At 47.1% G+C, this 16337-nt stretch overlaps 2 protein-coding genes across 2 annotated transcripts; both read left to right on the top strand.

The window, feature by feature from the left end:
* Positions 1-2584: 2584 nt before the first annotated feature.
* Positions 2585-3983, top strand: LOC110129921 (melanoma-associated antigen B10-like). Its single transcript, XM_020881596.2, has one exon. It carries the CDS (start codon positions 2613-2615, stop codon positions 3657-3659), a length of 1047 nt encoding a protein of 348 aa, XP_020737255.1. The 5' UTR covers positions 2585-2612; the 3' UTR covers positions 3660-3983.
* Positions 3984-13973: 9990 nt separating this feature from the next.
* Positions 13974-16337, top strand: LOC110129919 (melanoma-associated antigen B10-like). Its single transcript, XM_020881594.2, has 3 exons — positions 13974-14087; positions 14920-15043; positions 15155-16337. The coding sequence occupies exons 2-3, from the start codon at positions 14969-14971 to the stop codon at positions 15926-15928; spliced, it is 849 nt and encodes a 282-aa protein (XP_020737253.2). The 5' UTR covers positions 13974-14087; positions 14920-14968; the 3' UTR covers positions 15929-16337.

Below are 16337 nucleotides of genomic sequence, written 5' to 3'. Positions count from 1 at the left end.
ACACTGACTTCCGTCTCCAGAGGTTAGGCGGTGAGACTGTGTGGTGCGAGAAGTACGTGGCGTCCGGTCGGCAGAGAGAAGCATCCGAGTTCTACCAGGGGTAAGGTAAGGTTTGAGGGACCCTCTAACTCAAAAGACAGAAGGCCCCATAGGCACTATAGTTCTGCCCTGTCTTCAGTTCTAGAAGATTCTGATCGGGGATCGTCCGACATATTGCCGACATATTCTAGGAATTTAGGGAAATAGTAACACTGCCCCAGGGTGTTGGCGTCAAGCCAGCAGAGGAATGCAGGGCCTCTCAGGATCAACGAAGAACCCTTTGTGAGTTCGGCGGAACGTCCCCTTTCCCCTGGGTTCCCTTTCACGGCAGCTGGTCCCGACAGACCCCATGTATGGCTTACTGGACTAGGCACACCTAATGTCCTGTCTGGCCCCTGCAGGAGGTTGAGACACTTGACCAGGGGGATGCCTGTCTCAAGCCAGTAGAGGATGGAATACCAGGCCCGGCCAGGAGTGAATAAATGCCCCTGTTTGCATTCTAGGGGAAATGGCCTCCCCAGAGCCGAGCCTACAGAGCCCCGCCCATGTGGTCAGTTTTGGGGGTTCCTGGCAGGGCCATAAGGTCCACATGCCCTCTCACCTCACCTTCCCATGGGGAGGGGAGTGCAGGGGGGGAGTTAGTGGGGGGGGTGCAGGGGTAGGGATGGGAGTGTTGGGGGAGGGGACAAGGGGGGTTGGGTGAAGGGGGGCGTTGGGGGAGGGACAAGGGGGTTGGGTGAAGGGGGGCGTTGGGGGAGGGGACAAGGGGGGGTTGGGTGAAGGGGAGTGTTGGGGCAGGGGACAAGGGGGGGTTGGGTGAAGGGGGGCGTTGGGGGAGGGGACAAGGGGGGGTTGGGTGAAGGGGGGGCGTTGGGGGAGGGGACAAGGTGGGGTTGGGTGAAGGGGGTGTTGGGGGAGGGGACAAGGGGGGTTGGGTGAAGGGGAGTGTTGGGGCAGGGGACAAGGGGGGGTTGGGTGAAGGGGGGTGTTGGGGGAGGGGACAAGGGGGGGTTGGGTGAAGGGGGGCGTTGGGGGAGGGGACCAGGGGGGGTTGGGTGAAGGAGGGTGTTGGGGGTGGGGACCAGGGGGGGGTTGGGTGAAGGGGAGTGTTGGGGCAGGGGACAAGGGGGGTTGGGTGAAGGGGGGTGTTGGGGGTGGGGACCAGGGGGGGTTGGGTGGAGGGGGGTGTTGGGGGTGGGGACCAGGGGGGGTTGGGTGAAGGGGGGCGTTGGGGGAGGGGACAAGGGGGGTTGGGTTAAGGGGGTGTTGGGGGAGGGGCGGGGGTGAAGAGGTGGGGAGCAGAGAGAGGAGGAAGGGAGGTGTGTAAGAACCTTGGTCTAATGCTAGACAATTCAGGTTAGCAGAGGGAGGAGTCCTAGGGGTGGTTTTAAGTTCAGAACCTTGAGCAAGGACTGTAGGAAGTTCTCCCTTAAGACAAAGAGGGGCCCCACAGAGTGCCACCTTGTTATAAGCCCTGGTGTCAGGCTAAGCAGGGCTGTCAAGCTAAGACGTCTCTCACTTTATCCTCAGTGGTCACAGAGAGAAGAGGGTCCTATTACAAATAATTGATCCAGCCAGGCCCTTCTAGAAGTCATAGAGAGGACTGAAGGGCGGTACAGCAAGTCAGGCCCTTCCTTTGTGACCAGCCCTGGGAAGCCCTTCAGAGATCTGTCATACTGAGTCTGCCACGCCCGCCCCCCTCCACTGCATATTCCAAGATATCAGGGGGATGAGAGCCTTGGTTTGATTATTATAGGCCTCAGACCTGAAGAAGGGAAGACACCAGTTAGTCAAGGGGAGGAATGCTATCAGGAACCACAGGGTTGAGGGGACAACCCATCACAGAACAGAGGGTGTTTCACAGAGCCCTACATGTGATGTCATCCCTGGCAAGGGTTCCTGGTGAAGATATGTTAAAGTGAGATCTCCCTAAACTCTTCCTAGGACTTTCAGAGATGTGAAGGCCGTGCTCCAAAGGAGTAGGTCTAAGGTCAGCCAAGGGAGAAGTCTTAGGTCCTGCAAGAAACCAAGGTAAGGACTCTGAGTGAGGGGTGAGAATCCTGATTCTCCTAGTTTGGAGATGGTCCCAGAGAGCTTTGTCACTGCTGCCACCCCAGAGTGATGTCCCCTTTCAGTTCCTCCTCCACGATGTCAGGGATGTGAGGGCTTTGGAGAGCTTTGGAGTGACGAGTCAGCATGAGAGCAGTTAGGCACAGGACCTCGGGTCCTGCTAGAAGTCAAGGTAATGGCCTTGAATGTGAACTGACAGAAACATCTGCTACTCCAGAACAGGGGAGGCTCCAGAGGGCCTGGACTGGCCAGACTCTATATCAGCTCCAGTAGAACCTAGGTAGGACAGGAGAGCTGCAGCCTAAAGGTGAACTCTAGTTGCTTCCACAGTCTTCAGGGGAAAGGCTGATCAGGGAAGAGGAGCCTTATGGGTTTCTAGAGCAGTGCCTGCAAGGAAACCTGCAGAGGGGGCTGTCATCCCCACTGAAGAGTCACACCATTTCGTTCTCTTTCTTCCAGGTGATAGAGTCATTTACCCTCTTTCTCACGTACTGTCAGTCATCATGCCTCGGGGTCAGAAGAGTAAGCTTCGCGCCCGTGAAAAACGCCGCCAGGCTCGACAAGAGCCCAGTGATCTGGTGGAAGCTCAGCCCACTGAACCAGAGAAAGAAGAATCCCCTTCTTCCCCATCTCCTTCTTTTGAAGATGTTCCCCAGAGCTCAGCTGCCACTGGAACATCCAGCAGTCTTCAATTGCCTGGCAAAGTCTGCTCCACCACCACTGTTGCTGCCTCTGTTTCAGATGCAAAATTTAGTGAAGGTGCCACCGATCAAGGAGAGGAAAGGCCAAAAGCCTCTCAGAGTCAAGATACCATCCAGCGCCGGCCCAAAGGTCCTGTAGACGATAAGATTGCTTTGTTGGTGCATCACCTTCTGTACAAGTATCAAACGAAAGAGCCTGTGACCAAGGCAAATATGCTGAAACATGTAACCTACAAGTACAAGAATCAATTCAGTGAGATCCTCAGGAAAGCCTCTGAGCATCTGGAGCTGATGTTTGGCCTCGACTTGAAGGAAGCGGATCCCAACAGGGGTACTTATGTCCTTGTCAATAAACTGGATATGGGCTTTGACGAAAAGCCAGGTAATGGCAGATTTTTTCCCAAGACTGGTCTGCTGATGATTGTCCTGGGTGTGATCTTCACGAACGGCAACTGCGCCACTGAAGAGCAAGTGTGGAAAGTGCTGAATAAGATGGAGTTATATGAGGGGAAGAAGGACATCATCTATGGGGATCCGAAGCAGCTCATCACCAAAGATTTAGTGCAGGAAAAGTATCTTGAGTACCGCCAGGTGGCCAATAGTGATCCTCCATGCTATGAGTTTCTGTGGGGCCCGAAAGCCTACACTGAAACCACCAAGATGAAAGTGCTGGAGTTTGTAGCTAAGATCCATGGTAGGGCCCCCACTGCCTTCACATCCTTGTATGCGGAGGCTTTGAGAGATGAGGAAGAGAGAGCCCAAGCTAGAGCTTCAGCCAGGGCTCGCGCTGCTGCTTTGGCCAGTGGCCACTCCTCGGCCACAGCCCGCAGCTTCTCCTGCACCAAGTGAAGTCTGAGGAAAATTTGAAGAGAACCGCTGATGTTCTCACTAGTGGAAGATTGGGGCAGGGCTGGAGAAAACGGAGTATATATAACATGTTTGTGTTCCTGTTCTATGTGGATAAATTTGCATAAATGTTGCTCCTTTTAGTAGAAATTTAACTAGCTTCAGAATCTGAGTTTATGAATAATATAAATTAAACATGTATTGATGTTTATGAGTTTTACTATTTTATAGAAGAAATTGGGAAACTTTGTCTTATTTACTTATTCAGAACAAGATAACATGTCATTGGATTAGGCATTTCCAAGGAAATGTGAAAAGAAATCAGCAGTAAAATGGCTCAGATCAAGAAATAGAAAAAAATGTAAAAGGTGATAAAGTTTTACATGCCTTATCACATTTAGTCTGTTCTGTAAAATTAAGAGATATATACTTGGATGTGTTTACTTTAATTACATCATAATAAATAAGATCTCTTTCACAGTGTCTCATCTATTTCTCAAACATTCCATGAGCTTGCTCTTTGTCAGGCTCTAGGCTACTACTGAGAACATCAAGATAAAAAAAAACCAAGCGTGCCCATAGAATTTTTGAATCTAGCAACAGTTGTAAAGTAAAGATGGTGAGAGACTCTGATACCTAAGGACAAGTCAAAAGGAAGAGAGGACATTGGAGGATCCAGAAGTGAGCAGTCAAGTGTAAACGCTCTGAGGCAAGTGAGTTTGAGAAATGGCAAATCCTTCAGTGGGAGTCAGGCTGTGGTAAGCTAGGAGGTGGATCAAATAAGGGTGTGGGAGTGGTGGGAAAGGGTCAGACCTTCAGAAAGTGTGTCCAGAGTTGAGAGACTAAAGCCTGAAATGGAGAACTCCTTGCAGTTACATTTGAGTCATGGGTAAACCGGAGAGAATTCTCCACCTGGAATAAGAATGGAAGGTGACCTGCATCCTTTCCAGTGTCCTTTTGTCAGAGCAGTTGAGCACAACACATGAACTATGTGTTTTATGCCCATCATGCCCAGGGAATTTCTGAGAAACAGGGGTGATACTCTATATGACGTGTGTGGTCAGAAGCCACTGTGCTTGCCATCTTTGCTCTGGCCTGGGAGATAGAGTCCACTACATTTGAAGTTCATTTCATTAGGTTGTCTTGTATGCAATTTGGCAAACTCCAGGTTAGGGCTAGATTTTTAATGGGATTGAAATAAATGAAAATGGATGTGGTTTGAATGGAAGGAGGGTTGGAAGGGATGGAAGGAATTGGTACTTGACACAAATTCTGGAATCCTTAAGTTCCATGTAACTGGAGAAGACCCGTGTGTGTGTGTGTGTGTGTGTGTGTGTGTGTACGCGCATGTACATGTGGGCTCGAGTGTGCATGCTCAGTCATGTCCAACTCTTTGAGACCCCATGAACTGTAGCCCACTGGGCTCCTCTGTCCATGGAATTCTCCAGGCAAGAATGCTAGAGCAGGTTGCCATTTCCTATTTCAGGGCATCTTCCCCACCCAGGGATCAAACCCGCATCTCTTGTGCCTCCTGCACTGGCAGGCAGATTCTTTACCACTGCGCTGCCTGGGAAGCCTGGAAAACTCCCTTACACACACAATAAATAACCTCAACAACTTACATATAAAGTTTTACTTGTTAAGCATCATATTAGCTGATTTATTGTGCCTTATCATAGGGTGCTTCATATTATTGGTCATTTCTTGGATTAAATAGACCATAGAGCAGATTTTGATAGGATCTGGGATCAAAATAATAATAGCAATAACTGCAAAAGACCCAATACTTGCCAGACACCATGCTTGGTGCTTTCATGTATTACATATATCCCAGGAATCCTACACAGCAAGGCCTATCAAACTCACTTCATAGAAAAGCCTCACAGAACTTTGCAATTTTCCTGACTTCACATGGCTTGTGAATGTCAGAACTGGAACTAGACCTCTGGTCTGAATTCATTTAGGGCCCTCACTGTTTCACCCCTTGAATGAAGCAGTTGTTCTGTCTCTTAGTTCGGTTCTAGTCTCAACACTCCACAGTGTCTCTCAGGAGATGAAATGACGGACCCTGTTGCCAATGTACTACCCCCACGTATAAGAAATGAAAATGAGAATTAAAAACAATACAATCAAAAAAAAATACAGTCTAGGCTGTGAACTTAACTCACCTAGGCTCCTCCTGCCCATCCCCTCAGAATTCCTTGGGAGGTGACTCTGCCCTAATCAAGCACTTTCAGAAATAACATCACTCTTGCATTGCGACTTTCTCCTGTCACAGTCTGGGTCCTGACCTGCTGTCTAATATCCTTTCATAAGGCTGCTCTCTGCTCCCAGTGGAACAAAAAGCCCAGAATTACTTGCATTTTCCCTGATTTAGGGCCTCCCAACCCCCTGCAGATGTCCCCTGTCTGTTCCATCCCTGACTATGAACCTCTCTGATAACAATAGCCCCGTTCATGTGGCTACTTCGGCAGTGAGGTTTAGACATGGGTTTCCCTGGTGGCTCAGATGGTAAAGAATCTGCCTACAACGTGTGAGACCCAGGTTCAATCCCTGGGTCAGGAAGATCGCCTGGAAAAGGAACTGGCTACCCACTCCAGTATTCTTGCCTGGAGAATCACATGGACAGAAGAGCCCAGTGGGCTAGAATCCATGGAGGCACAAAGAGTTGGACACGACTGAGTGACTGACATACACACCCACCCATCTACTTTAGGCACTTCCACTAAAAGATTTTTTTTTTCCAGATTGACTTGTGAGTAGAGTCTGGTTTGACACAGGATCTACAGGTTACTGAAAGATAACCCTAAAGTTAGGGAAGAGATTTTAGAGAGTGGATGATGTTAGTAAGAAAGGAGAATTTAACCTTGGATTTATTTGAGACTGACCACTGAATCCTTACACTGAAGAGTGAGCTTAACTAAGTGGCCAAGAACCAAAGCTTCTTTCCTAAGTGGCAGGATGAGGAAGGACCAAGGAAATCACTGTGCAGCAACCATCTGTAGGAACTGCATTACCCAAAACTCAGATTTTTAGGAACATTTAGTATGTTTCTATTGCCAACAAACAAATTGCCATAAATTAAGGAACTTGCAACAACACACATTTATTTCACATTTCTGTAGATGAGAAATATGGGTTGGCTGTGCTGTTGTCATTGTTCAGGGTTATGCAAACCCAAATCAAGCTGTCAGAGTCTGGGTTCTCATTGGGAGGTGCTGAGAAGAATCGCATTCCATACTGGCTCAGGTTGCTCTCAGATTCCGGTTCTAACAAGAATTCACTTATTTATAGTTAGAAGAATGAGGCTGTCTCCTTGCAGACTATCAGTTGGAGATGCCATAGTTCCTCTAGGCCTTTCTTCAGTCCTTGCAAATGGGCCCCTGCTTCTGAAACAGCACATTGAATCTGTAATGTGGCTCATGTAGTTGAATTGGGCCCACCCAGATAATTCAGTGTAACCTCCCATTTTAAAGATTCATTCCATAAGTTTTATTACACACACTAGCTACCTTTGGCTATGTAACACAAATTTCAGGGTAAGGTTATGGGCATTATGTGGAACAAATATTGAGTCTAACACAGAGGTAGAAACTGTCTTCTTGGTGAAGATGCCAGCTTTAATAAAAATTAAAAAATGACCATCATTCTTCGGCCTCTTGTCTGTATCTGCCCCAGAGGGACTCTGATTTTCCAGTGTGTCAAAGACACCTGTCCAAGTATTCAGGCATGTCCAACAGGTGGTGAATAGCATGGACTCAAGTATTATTTTTTTCATGCAGCAGAAGGAAGAAGGAAAATAGTGTATTGAGATTTTAGAGATTACTGAAAAGGTCAGTGCAGAAAGGTGCTAAGAATGAAGAAGGGTGCACCTCCCTGCTGAGATTTACAAGATCCTTTTGAAAGTGGCTGTGAACCTATATTTGAGAACATCAGTCACATACTGGCACTAGAAAAAGTTATTGAATTGCAAGGGAATTTGATCTCAGAAAATCCTCCAGGAATGACGAGGGCTACGGTCATAACAAATTTTAATAGTGGCTCTTTTTTAAGCAGCTACTGTGTAACAGTTAATGGGAACATCTGCAAGTGCTCATTCACTTTGTGTCCTGCTCTCCATCCTTGGTTCATATGAAGACTACATGCTCAACCACTTATAGTTAAGAACGGTCATGTGACTATCCTTGACACTGAAATATGAGTGGAAACATAGCTGTCACCTCCAGACCCAGGTATTTGAGGACCAGCAGGCCAACTCCAGGACTTCCCTGTAGCTCAGATGGTAAAGAATCTGCCTGCAATGCAGGAGACCTGGGTCCAATCCCTGGGTTGGGAAGATCCCCTGGAGGAGGGCATGGCAACTCACTCTAGTATTCTTGCTTGGAGAATTCCATGGACAGAGGAGCCTGGCAGGCTACAGTCCATGGGGTCGCAAAGAGTCAGACATGACTGAGCAATTAATACATACACACAGACACACATAGAGACACACAGACACACACACACACACAACTCCATGCTTCTTATTTTATTCAGCTGCAAATGTGGAGAGCCTGTGTTGAGATGTGTTAGCTCATGATGGAAGTAGCCTGGATCCCTGAGTTACCTGACAGCGTAGACCCTCTCTTCCACTGCCAGTACCCAGCAGATTTTATGTGCACAAGAAATAAAATTTTATGTTAAGTCATTCAGAAATCACTTCTCTTATCTCATAAAAACTTTATCTGAGTAATACACACCTACTATTTGTTATGTTTATTTAAATATCTTAACTACAAAGGAAATAGGACATATATTCTTGTTTCCAAAACATTCTAACAATAGGAAGAAATCATAATTACTCTTCCTTACTATATTCCTCAAAGATTCATCCCTGCCCAGAGGTAAGTGCATTAAAAATTCTGTGTAGTATTTTAACATTTATTCCAGGCCAGTCTTATCTGTGCTAGAAATATACACTGTGAGTTTCAAAAATACATATGTAACACTATCATAGTGTTATCATAAATATCATACTATGGTTCTGACTTGGCCTTGTCACTGAATAAAATGAAGGTGGGATCTTTCTGTGAGCGTATATGTAGATCACGTTACTCTTTACTCCCTGGAATTACAAAGTATGTATGTGTCATAATTAATTTAACATCCTCTTCCTGATGGACACACAAGTTGTCTCTCATTCGCTGTTTTGATTAATAGAATTGATATCGACATCATTGAACATCAATTCTTGGGTAAATGTGCATGTTTTGTCATATGAAAGATGTACAAAAGTATAATTAGATTAAAGTGCTTCCTTCGAGTGTGATGATAGTAAATTTTTATGAATATTGCTGATATTCTGTTCCAATAATGCTATACCAAATTATCTTCTCACATATTTATATATGTGAATAAATTAAGCACTTAATGGAATTTTATTTCATCAAGCTTTTAAATTTGGGGTAAACTTTTGATTGAAAATATGTCATCCCACTGTTACTGAAATTTGTATTTCCCTATTTTTTCTAAATAGGTTGAGCAGAAAATTAATTTTTTCCTTCACACACCCATATAAAGCAAGATTTGTTCAGTGATATCTTAAGTACCAGGATTCACCTAGGTGCATGCTTTAAAAACTCTGACATGCCAAGTAAATGTTCCCTTTACTTTGAGTAGCAAGTATTTATCAGAATGACCACATATGAGGAAATCAGCTGGACAGAAAAACATCACTAAATGAGTGAAGGACATCACTTCACTCATGTTGGGAAGAGTGATGGTGGGATCAGAGGAGTAACTTCCAGAGTCTGAGAGAGATCAAATATTGAAACAAGTCCAGAGAGCCCAGGGTAGCTGAAAGTCAGGGAGCTGTATACAATCAGGGAGCTGTCATCAAAAGGTAGAAAACATATAAGAAGGACAGAAGGTAGAGAATCTGGTGGATGGTACTGGACTGTTTACATGGAAAGGCTAGGGAATCTCTCCATCATCATTGTCACCTTGAAGTTGTAGAGTGGTCTGAGTGGGCAGATCTACTGGACGAAAGGACCAGTTATACAGTTGTGTCCGCCCCTCCGCCTCTTTGTGACCCCATGGACTGCTGCACACCAGGCTTCCCTGCCCTTCACCATCTCCCAGAGCTTGCTCAAATTCATGTCCATTGAGTCGGTGATGCCATCCAACCATCTCATCCTCTGTCATTCCCTTCTCCTCCTGACTTCAATCTTTCCCAGCATCAGGGTCTTTTCCAATGAGTCAGTTCTTCCCATCAGGTGGCCAAAGTATTGGAACTTCAGCTTCAGCATCAGTCCTTCCAATGAATATTCAGAATTGACTTGTTGGATATCCTTACAAGGGACTCTCAAGAGTCTTCTCCAACACCACAGTTAGCATCAATTTTTGGCACTCAGTTTTCTTTATGGTCCAACTCTCACTTCCATACACGACTACTGGAGAAACCATAGCTTTGACTAGACTGACCTTTGTCTGCAAGGTAATGTCTCTGTTTTTTAATATACTGTCTAGGTTGGTCATAACTTTTCTTCCAAGGAGCAAGCATCTTTTAATTTCATGGCTGCACTCACCATCTGCAGTGATTTTGGAGCCCAAGAAAATAAAGTCTGTCATGGTTTCCACTGTTTCCCCTTCTATTTGCCATGAAGTGATGGGACTGGATGCCGTGATCTTCGTTTTTTGAACATTGAGTTTTAAGCCAGCTTTTTCACTCTCTTCTTTCATTTTCATCAAGGGGCTCTTTAGTTTCTCTTTACTTTCTGCCATAAGTGTGGTGTCATCTGCTTATCTGAGGTTATTGATATTTCTCCCAGCAATCTTGATTCCAGCTTGTGATTCATTCAGCCTGGCATTTCACATGATGTACTCTGCATATAAGTTAAATAAGAAGGGTGACAATATACAGCCTTGAGGTACTCCTTTCCCAATTTGGAACCAGTCCATTGTTCCATGTCCAGTTTTAACTGCTGCTTCTTGACCTGCATACAAGTTTCTCAGGAGGCAGGCATGCCTGATACCTCACCCTCCCTTAGAATGCCCCTACCCACTGTCAGGCAGAGTATAGCTAGCTCTCCTGTATCACCCATCAAGTGATGTTATTGACAGAATTGGGAAAGTACATCTCTTCACTACCCTGGTGGTTCTGTGCAGTCTTGCCAGTGTCCCAGGTTAAGAGCTATCTTGATGCCTGACACAGACAGCTATTCCTCCCCTGTGTATGTGGCCCTCCTACTGCTGAGGCTGAGGCTGTGCAGTGGATGGATTGGCTGGTGATCCAGATCAGTTAAAATAGAGCAAGTATTACCAATAAGTAGTGAAAAGGGGTATGCAGCTACAAGGAAGGGGGAAAATGGAGGAGGAATTCCTTAAGGCTAATTACCTCAGTGACTGGGAATTAAGACTGAGTGTAGACATGCCTTAAAACACAACTCTGGTGTTATTTTCAGCTCAGTCTGCCTCCATGGTTTCTGATTTCTTTGCACACCAGAGGGCAGAAGCACTCTGGCTGTGTTTGGTGGTCTGCGTAGCTACCAGCTACTGACTGGAGTAGGGGGCTGGTCCACAGTGCAAACATTTATAAGACAGATGGAAAACCGTTGTAGTTGCTGTAGTTTCTTGTTAAATGCACTGGGAATGACAGATATATGTGGAGTCCAAAGCTATCTCTCTCTCATGGTAATAATCCCAATCTAAAAGAATTAAAATAATAATAAAAAGATTCTAAGCTAGCCATTCCTGAAATCATCACATGATCTGCAGTAAATATAGTAAAATCAAACTTTGCAGTGAGGACAGTGACCAGCCTGTCAGTTTGGGAATCCCAGGTTCTAACAAAGTTAAAGGTGAGAGCTCTGAATGAGGTCAGAGGGACCAGCCATTTCAGAACAGGAGGTGCCACCATACAGAGCCCCATCCCTGTTGTCAGATTTGGTGATCTCCAGAAAGGGTGATTGGAAATGGCTTCCCTTGCATTCTGTCTCTGGTGTTTAAGGGATGTGAACATTTTGATCTGAAGCGGGCAGCATCAGGTCAGCAGAGGGGAGAGTTCCTGCCTCTGCTTGGAGTTTAGGTAAGGTCCCTGATTGAGTCTGAGGGGATCCCACATCCCAGAAGAGAGTGGATCCCAGAGCCTCACCCCTGCTTTCTTTCCTGGCAACTTCTGTGCAGGGATTTCCTAAAGTAGTCCCTTCTGAGTTTCTTCTCTGGGGACTCAGAAGGTTGAGGGCATTGCACCTGGGAAGCTCAGGGAAAGGGACAGCAGGTCCCAGGCACCAACCTAAGTAAAGATGATAAAGAACATGTGGGCAGCACAGTGGTCTGCTCCTGCTGTCAGCTCTGAGAGTTTCCAGCATGGCTGTGAGGCCCAGAATTCCCTTCATTTCACCCTTTGAAATCTAAAGAACCATGTGTGGGTGGTCTTGGTTTAAGGCTAAGTAATTTTGGGGCTCCAAAATCACTGCAGATGGTGACTGCAGCCATGAAATTAAAAGATGCTTACTCCTTGGAAGCAAAGTTATGACCAACCTAGATCACATATTAAAAAGCAGAGACATTACATCACCAACAAAGGTCTGTCTAGTCAAGGCTATGGTTTTTCCAGTGGTCATGTATGGATGTGAGAGTTGGACTATAAAGAAAGCCGAGCACTGAAAGATTGATGCTTTTGAACTGTAGTGTTGGAGAAGACCCTTGAGAGTCCCTTGGACTGCAAGGTGATCCAACTAGTCCATCCTAAAGAAGATCAGTCCTGGGTGTTCATTGGAAGGACTGATGCTGAAGTTGAAACTCCAATACTTTGGCCACCTCATGCGAAGAGGTGTCTCATTGGAAAAGACTCTGATGCTGGGAGGGATTGGGGGCAGGAGGAGAAGGGGACAACAGAGGATGAGATGGCTGAATGGCATCATCAACTCAATGGACATGAGTTTGAGTAAACTCTAGGAGTTGGTAATGAGCAGGGTGGCCTGGTGTGCTGCGATTCATGAGGTCGCAAAGCGTCAGACGCGACTGAGCGACTGAACTGAACTGAACTGAACTGAATTGAACTGAACTGAACCAGAGGAAGGATACACAGTATCAAACCGAAGTTTAAAAAAAAAAAAAGATGAAGACGCCCCTATGGGATTTCGAAGGGAATTCCCTCATGTGTAGGACAAAATCGACTCCATAGAACTCCACTCCCCCCACACCTTCTCCCCACCAGTCCTGGGAGACGCCAGGCAAATCTGGCCGGAAGTGGTACACTCTAATATTTTCCCTGGGGGTTTCAGCGAAATGAAGGCATTGATCTGAGGGAAGCAATCTCTTGAAAGCTGAAGCTCTGAACGCTCCGGGCTCTGCCTGGAATTACAGCAAAGATCCTGAGTTTGATGTGAGGGTACCACCCATCCTAGACTGGAAAGGCTCCCAGAGTCCCACTCCTGCCATCAGCCCTAAAAGTATCCAAGCAGGAATCATCTAATGTAGTAACCTCCAAGAACCTTAAAATTCCCTCTGAAGGGACTGAGGTGTGTGAGGGCGGTGAGACCAGGGTATCAACTCAAACCAGCAGAGGGACGGGAAAGTAAAGCCGAGGACCCTGGGTAAGGTCTGAGGGAACCACCAGCCCGGAACTTACGGGACTTCGCAAAGCCCAGCCCCTTTTGTTGGCGGCTGTGGGAGGAGCCCCGGTGGGGCAAGGATTTGACCCAGGACCACTTCCGCCCGTGTTGTCTGAGCCGCCTTCGTTAAAGAGTCATGGGAGAAGTTACAGGCTCTGCTGGGGATTACGGTAAAGCGTTGGGAGTGAGGGGACCGGTCAGTCTAAATAAAAGGGGTTCTCAAAGAGTTCTGCCCTGTTCTCGGCCCACCCTGGGAGAACATGGGACACGAATCATCTGGCGGAGGGACCTCTGAATAGCTTTGAAATTTTCCGAGGGGGATGTAGGGGAGGGGTGCACTGAGCAGGGTCTTGGCTTTGGCTCAGAAACAACAGCTGGAAGGGTCCCAGGCCCTAACGGAGGAGGTGGGGGATGGGGCCCTAACGGAGGAGGTGGGGGATGGGGGGAAGTGGCGGGGCAGGGAGGTGGGGATGGGGGAGGTAGGCGGGGAGGTGGAAGGGTGGTGGGTAAAGGCACCAACACTGAGCGAGGTCTGAGGGAACCACCCTCCAGACCACAGTGGGCGTCCTACTAGAGCCTGCGCCTCTCTGGCACTTTAGGCCTGAGAGGCCGCGGCTTCCGGTCATGAGGTGCTGGGTTGCGTGCATCCTGTGTCCCGGGGAAGTGAATGCGTAAGAAAGGAAGCAAGGCAGCCGTAAGGCAGGAAAGGGAGGAGCTTCTGGGCCCTTCGCCATTTTACAGTGCGGGTGCCGGGTGCGGTCTCCAGAACACCTGCCCCACGACGAAGGGGACCTCGCAAATCCCCTCCACTGCTGTCAGCCCAGGGCCACCTAGGGTAAGCGGGTGAGGCCGAGGCATACCCTCATGTGCTTCTCGGGCGGTCTCTGCAAGGCAGAGCTTGGTCTAAGATGGCAGCCACGTGATCCTTTCGAGGGAGGCAATTCAAGCTTTTCCAACAGTCTCTGTGAGCACCCCGAGTAAGGACTGAAGGAACCACCTGCCTCTGAGCAGTGGGGATCACAGAGAATCCTATTTGGGCCTTTACCCCCGACGGTACCTGGGGCAGGTGGGTTAGACTGGGGCGTCCCTAACCACGTCCTCAGGCCTTTCAGAGATTTGAGGGTTTTCCTCTGAAAGTATTGGTCTCATGTCAGCAGAGGGAGGAGTCTCATGCCCTGCCAGAATCCAAAGTGAGGGCACTGAGCAAGGACTGAGACCCCTAATCACCCAAAGGTGGAGAGGGTCCCACAAAGCTCTGTGGGCGCTTTATTTCCTGTGCATCCCCAGGCAAGTGTGGTCCAATGAAGTTCTGCTCATTTCCACTTCTGGGGTCTCAGAGTGATAAGGACTTTGAAATAATGGGACAACATCAGACCAGTAGAGCACAGGAATGCCAGGTCTTGCCAAAAGTGAAGTGATGACCCTTTGTTCCCTAACTCAGAACAGAGCCACTGTTCTAAGCCCCAGTGAGCCCCGGGCAGATCTGGGAAGTAGGAGCTAAATCACACCTGGTTATTTCCACAGAGTCCTCAGGGCAGAGGCAAATCAGAGAATAAGGGGCTCACAGGACATTGCCCTCAAGGAAACCTGTAGACCTGGCCTTCAGTAGAGGCCTAGGCGGTATCTATCTACCTATTGACATGGCAATCTCATCTTCTTTCCTTTAGGTCACTGAGTCACCTGCCCACTTGCCTGCTGCCTTTGTTGAAAGTCATCATGCCTCGGGGTCAGAAGAGCAAGCTTCGTTCCCGTGAGAGACGCCGCCAGGCCCAAGTTGAACCCCAGAATCTGGTAGGTGGTCAGGCCATTGTGGGAGTGGGAGAAGAGTTCCCTTCCTCTTTCTCCTCTTGCAAAGCTATTTCCTAAAGCTCACTTATTGCTTGGTCATATTGCAATCCACAGGGTGTTCAGAGAGCCACAAGTACTTCATCCACTGAGTCCATCCACAGAAGCTGTATAGATGAGAAGGTGCTTATAATGGTGTATTACCTGCTGTATAAGTATAACGTGAAAGAGCCTATTAGCAAGGTGGAAATGCTGAGAGAAGTAATCCAGATGTATAAGAATCACTACCTTGAGATCCTCCAGAGAGCTGCTGAGCACATGGAGATGATCTTTGGCCTTGACCTGAAGGAAGTGGATCCCTACCGGCACATCTACATCCTTGTCGACAAAATGGAAGCAAGCTGCGATGCAAGGCTGAGAGATCGGATCGAGATTCCCAAGACAGGCCTGCTGATGGCTGTTCTGGGTGTTATCTTCATGCAGGGCAATTGTGCTAGTGAGGAGCGAATCTGGGAAGTCCTGAATGTGATGGGGTTATATAAGGGGAGGAAGCACTTCATTTTTGGGGATCCTAAGAAGGTCATTACCAAAGATTTAGTGCAGGAGAAGTACCTAGAGTACCGCCAGGTGTTCAATAGTGATCCTCCATGCTATGAGTTCCTGTGGGGCTCTAGAGCCCATGCTGAAACCACCAAGATGAAAGTGCTAGAGTTTATGGCTAAGATCCATAATATGGTCCCCACTGCCTTCCCATCCTTGTATGAGGAGGCTTTGAGAGATGAAGAAGAGAGAGCCCAAGCTAGAGCTTCAGCCAAGGCTCATATTGCTGCCTGGGCCAAGGCCCGCTCCAGTGCCTTAGCCAGCAGTTTCTCCCACTCCAAAAGAGTTTGAGGCAGATTCCTTACTTTGTTGTTAAAAATAAGTTCACTGTTGTTAAAAATAAGTTCACGTTCTAAGTAGTAGAAGGTTGGGGTGGGGCTGCAGACAATACTGTCTGTAACATATTTGTGTTTTTGTGTTCTATGCTATATCTTGGAAAATTTTAAAAATATTGTTCCTTTTAATAGAAGATTTAAGTAGCTTTGTAATCCACACTTCTTAGTTATATTGCTCAAACACTGATGCTATGGGTGAGATCTAAGAGTAAGAGTTTTATTGTTTGTGTAACTGGAAAAGTTCCACCTTACCTAGTAATTTGGAATAAGATAACATGGCGATGGATGAGGCATTACTTTGGAAATGTGAAAAACTCAGCATTGTAATAGTTGTGGTCAAGAAATGCATAAATAAAAGATAAAAA

This window comes from Odocoileus virginianus, chromosome X, assembly GCF_023699985.2.
Source record: "Odocoileus virginianus isolate 20LAN1187 ecotype Illinois chromosome X, Ovbor_1.2, whole genome shotgun sequence".
NCBI lineage: Eukaryota > Metazoa > Chordata > Mammalia > Artiodactyla > Cervidae > Odocoileus > Odocoileus virginianus.
Note: the sequence above shows the minus strand (reverse complement) of the source record. Positions and strands in the feature narration are given on the sequence as shown.